The sequence below is a fragment of the Galeopterus variegatus genome, unplaced genomic scaffold (genome assembly GCF_000696425.1).
Source record: "Galeopterus variegatus unplaced genomic scaffold, G_variegatus-3.0.2 Scaffold1755, whole genome shotgun sequence".
In the NCBI taxonomy this organism is placed as follows: Eukaryota; Metazoa; Chordata; class Mammalia; order Dermoptera; family Cynocephalidae; genus Galeopterus; species Galeopterus variegatus.
The window spans coordinates 89,763-94,966 of record NW_007727866.1 but is presented as its reverse complement, the minus strand read 5'-3'; the positions used below and the strand labels follow the sequence as shown (position 1 = coordinate 94,966).

The following is a 5,204-nucleotide window of genomic DNA, read 5'->3' as shown; positions in this document are numbered from 1 at the left end:
CACCTTGCTCAGCCAGTGAGCGGCCGGTCTGTATGTGGGATCCGAACCCTCGGCGGGAGCGCCGCCGCACTTCCCAAGCGGCGCACTGTAGCAGTGTGCCACCGGGCCGGCCCCACGCTACTGATTTTTGTGTGTTGATTTTATATCCTGCAAGCTCTAAGAGTTCATGATAGAGTCTTTAGGTTTTTCTATATAATAGGATCATGTCATCCGCAAACAGGGACAGTTTGACTTCAGCTTTTCCAATCTGGATGCCCTTTCTTTCTTTCTCTTGCCTGATTGCTCTGATATTTTATTTTAAATGCAATGGGAAGCTGTTTTAAATGGGGAAATAAACTGATGTTTTGTAAAAAAAAAAAAAAAATACTATTTTGGGTTTTAGGGGTCAAATGTAGAGGTAAAGAGACCAGTTAGGAGACTCTAGCAATTATTCTAAGGGAGAGAAGGCTCAGCTTTTGCTTTGCTGCTATCCACACAAAAATAAAACTAAATGAAAATAAATATCATATTGTCATACTCACTTTAAATGTCAGGGAATTATTTCTTGCTGAGATGACGCGTGAGACAAATGAATGATAGCTCTTCCTTGTCTTAAAGCCCGGTCAAATTTTCTCCTGGGGATTTCTGGGGAAGAGGTTCATCAGCCAGCACGGCAAATCCTCAGACACCTGTGGAATACCCAATGGAAACAAGTGGAATAGAGCAGATGGATGTGACGATGAGTGGGGAAGCATCAGCACCACTTCCAATACGACAGCCGAACTCCGGGCCATATAAAAAACAAGCTTTTCCCATGATCTCCAAACGGCCAGAGCACCTGCGTATGAATCTATGACAGAACAATGCTTAAATGAATTTAAGGCAAAAAAAAGGGTGGGTAGGGGATGTGAGCATCATGCAAAGTGAAACAAGAAGACTTGAAATGACAGTTTCAAAGAGTCAGTGTCATTACGTAGAACACTTTGGACAGAGGAAAAATAAACATGGATTTTAAAAAATCAATCAATGGTGCAAAAAAAAAAAAAACTTAAGCAAAATAGTATTGCGGAACTCTTAGGCACATCAGTTAACTGATTCCTAGCGACATCTTCTCAACTTTATCAAGGATTTTCAAATTGATGGCTCGAAACTGACAGTATTAAGGGTAGGATGTTGCTTCTGAATCACTGTTGAGTTCTGATTGTGTTGAAGAAGGGTTATCCTTTCATTAGGCAAAGTACGAAATTGCCTATAATACTTGCAACTAAGGACAAATTAGCATGCAAGCTTGGTCAGACTTTTTCCAGCAACATGGAATCAAAGACAAAAGAAACTTATCAATCGATGTTTTACGTGCAAACAACCTGAATCTTTTTTTTATATAAATATATATTTTTCAAATAGATTTTTGATTCAGCTCATTATGGAAAACATCCCAAACTTAAAAATGCAAAATTATTGGTTGGTGTGAAGAAAGCCAGACAACTTCTGTTTCTTCTCTTGGTGAAATAATAAAATGCAAAAGAATCATTGTTAACCACAGCTGTGGCTCGTTTGAGGGAATGGGGTGGACTTGGGGTTTATTTCAGTAACCCAGCTGCAATACCTGTCTGTAATACTAGAAAAAAAATGAATCTATTTAATCATTTCTACTTGCAGTACTGCTATGTGCTAAGCTTAACTGGAAGCCTTGGAATGGGCATAAGTTGTATGTCCTACATTTATTTCATCCTTGTTGTGGGCCTGCATTGCACTGGAAAAAAACCACCACCTGTTCTTATACCAGTATTTGGTTCAAGACACCAAATGTGTTCAGCCTGTGGCTGAAGAACGATGCAAGAGAGTCAGGATAAAAAATGCATACTGAGGGCGGCAGAGTGAGGGAGATAGGGATATTCAGGGGAGGAGGGTGTTGCCGTGGTCTACTCTCTGTCTAATCTCTTTACAGCAAATTGTAAGGTTTTAAGTTTTACTTCTTTTTACTGTTTTTGCTATCTACCTTACATTTTTTTCCTGAAGTTTCAAAAAGGTCTAATTTTTTTCTCCTATACTGGGGCTACATTTTTTGATTATAAAAATACTTGATGGCCTTTTGATGAATGTCTTCCACAGTGAATAAGAAAACTTAGTGGCTTAATTTAGGAAACTTGTTAACAGGACACTATGTTTTTGAAATTGTAACAAAATCTACATAAAGTGATTTACAGGTACAAAGAATGAAAATAAAGGTAACTTTACCTTTCTTAAATATTTTCCTGCCTTAAAGAGCATTTCCATGACTTTAGCTGGTGAAAGGGTTTAATATCTGCAGAGCTTTATAAAAATACATTTCAGTGCATACTGGTATAATAGATGATCATGCAGTTGCAGTTGAGTCTAATCACCTATTTTTGTTTGTCTTTTGTAATGTCTTCAGTCTGAGTGTGCAAAGTCAATTTGTAATATTTTGCAACCCTAGGATTTTTTTTAAATAGATGCTGCTTGCTGTGTTCTTCAAACCTTTTTGAGCCATAGGATTCAAGCCATAAAATTCTTGACGCATGTCGAATTTAGTCAGAAAAGAGCAAGACTTTGCTTATTTTAATTGCAATTTAAGTGAGATGGGATGAAATCCTATGACAGTAAGCAAAAACAGAACCATGAAAAATGATTGGAAATATACCTTTTCAATTGTGGCAATAAATCAAAGAATCGATAAAAGTTCTTGGACAGAAATCCTTTTTTTTTCAATCACTCCCCCCAGACCCCCTCCTCCCTTATTGCAGCAGCCTACTAAGAACTTTATAACTGTTAGAAGCTACAATAATGATTAAGGGCAGAAATTGTACTTAAAGTGCAGATCTTTGTTCTCTTGACAATTTGTGATGTTGCAAAAAATAGAACCCAAAAAACTATGGTGATATGTACATGCATTATTTCAGACTGTAAGTGGCTTGTGCTACTGATACTTGTTTTCAAATATGTTTACTCATTGTAGTGTTGACTGCCTGACCAAATTCCAGTAAAACACTTACACCAAAATATTCCTCCTCAGTTCTAATTGCTAGTAACATGTGCACTGTGATTGGCTGGCTATAACCACCCCATAGTTAACTGTTTTCATAATTGGTATTGCCAACAATAGTGGCAAACCCTGCAACTTTTCTGCATAAAAAGCATTAATTGCACACCTACCATCCACACAAATATATAGTTTTTCTTACTTCACATTAAGTGAAATTAATTTCCCATGCTGTGGTAAGTTTATTGAGAAATTGTTTTATAAATGGATATCCCTACTGTGACTGTGAAAACATGTCAAGTGTCACATTAGTGTCACAGACAGAAAGCATACACCTATGCAATATGGCTTACCCTATATTTATTTGTAAAAATCCAAGCATAGTTTAAAATATATGATGTCAATATTACTAGTCTTGAGTTTCTAAGAGGGTTCTTTATGATTATACAAGGTAAGTGTATAAAAGAGATTAAGTGCTTTTCTTTCATCACTTGATTATTTTCTTTAAAATCAGCTATTATATTACAGGATATTTTTTTATTTTATACATGCTGTTTTTTAATTAAAATATAATCACTGAACTGAAATTTACTAATTTGATTTTATAAGGTTTGTAGCATTACAGAAGAACTGGGATTTATAAATCAGCTGTGATTAACAATGTAAAGTATTAATTATTGAACTTGAAACAGATTTTTAGGAAAATTATGATTTTTCCTCCCTTTATGGTCTTATCTAATTTCAATCCTTCAAGAAGGATTTTTCCAAACTATTTTTGAGACAGAAGGTAATTTCAGGGGCAGGGGAGAAGGATACATGTATCATACTCCATAAATTCAACATTCTTTACTATAGGTAATAAATGATTATAAACAAGATGCATCTTAGTATTAATATACTGAGCCTTGGATTTTATATTTAATATAGGACCTATATTGAATATTCAGTTAGTCATATGGTTCCTAGCTTACAAGGGCTAAGGTCTAAGATTATTCCAATGAGAAATGTTGAATTTATGAAGAATGGATTTTGAGACTTTGAAAATGGTTAATTTCTCAAATAAAAAAATCAATGTCTAAACATCTCCCTTTTTCATAGGAGTAGACACTAGTAAGCTGGACCAAACTATCCTAAAGTATTTGTCACACATGACCTGTGATCTTTTGCTGATTAATACAGTACTTCTTGTGTGTGATTCTTAACACTACAGCACAAGTATTATCTCAGTGGATTATCTGGAGTAACATCTGAAAGATGGGTTCATCTGTGTCTGTGTTTGCTCTTTAAACTATTATGTTTCTCTTATTCCAAGTTGGCTTTGCATCTATCAGAGTAAATTCTTCAGCTGCCTTATTAGGAGTGCTAAGAGGGTAATACCTTTTCCTGCTTTTCATCATGTATTTAGTTTACTGTATTAAGATATTTGATTTCGGATTGAATGAATGTAAATAGAAATTAAATGCAAATTTGAATGAACATAAAATAGAAGTGATTTCTTTTTTAGTTTTCCTAAGATAGGAAGAAATAACTTTATATATACTATATCAGGTGTACAAGTGGCTTAAATAATTTCTTTTCATTAACATGCCAGATATGTTCAAGTTCTCATATTTAATAAAAATGTTTATGTAACAGCTGTAAAACTGTTTCTACTGAGAAATTGAAGCTGTTTAAATATATAGCAAGTTTTAGTATTGATTTTATATATCAGATGCTACACCTTTGATTTTCAAGTTACATCAAGTAGCAGTCTTGCATTGTTTGCTTTAAATAAAAAAGCTCATATGACAAGTTACGTGAAAGCTAGCTTCATGTAAAAACTATAGGAAGATTTTCTTGTGCTAACAGTCAACAATTTATTCACCCACACTTGTCAGCTTTCATTTTGTAATTTGATGTGTATGCACAAAATAATGTAGTGCACAAATTTAACTAATGTCTCAATATATTTAGTGTAAGATGGGCATTTTATATAAACCACAGTTTACCTATTAGATAATTATATCACACTTGCCAAGGTGATTTCTCTACAGAAGTTCTCAAACTATACCTTTTTATAAAACATAGTAGCATCTCTTAATGTTGGCAAAACAGTCTTTTAGTGGGCACGATCTGAATTCACGGAATAAATGGGTTTTTGAATCTATGTTACCCTTTGTTCAAGGTGAAGGACAGAAATAGAGAAATGTTTCCAGTTCATCAGCATTGTTAGTGGATGGCATAG

At 34.5% G+C, this 5,204-nt stretch overlaps 1 protein-coding gene across 3 annotated transcripts in view; it reads left to right on the top strand.

Moving 5' to 3' along the window:
• Positions 1-4,623, top strand: part of RPS6KB1 (ribosomal protein S6 kinase, 70kDa, polypeptide 1) — a 48,724-nt gene extending 44,101 nt beyond the window's left edge. For 2 of the 3 annotated variants that reach the window (XM_008578765.1, XM_008578766.1), the window contains exon 15: positions 598-4,623. In XM_008578765.1, the coding sequence (XP_008576987.1) occupies positions 598-835 (238 nt within the window). In that variant the 3' untranslated portion in view covers positions 836-4,623. Of the gene's footprint in view, positions 1-579 lie in introns of all 3 variants that reach the window. The other variant, XM_008578767.1, reaches the window with a different exon arrangement.
• Positions 4,624-5,204: the final 581 nt, after the last annotated feature.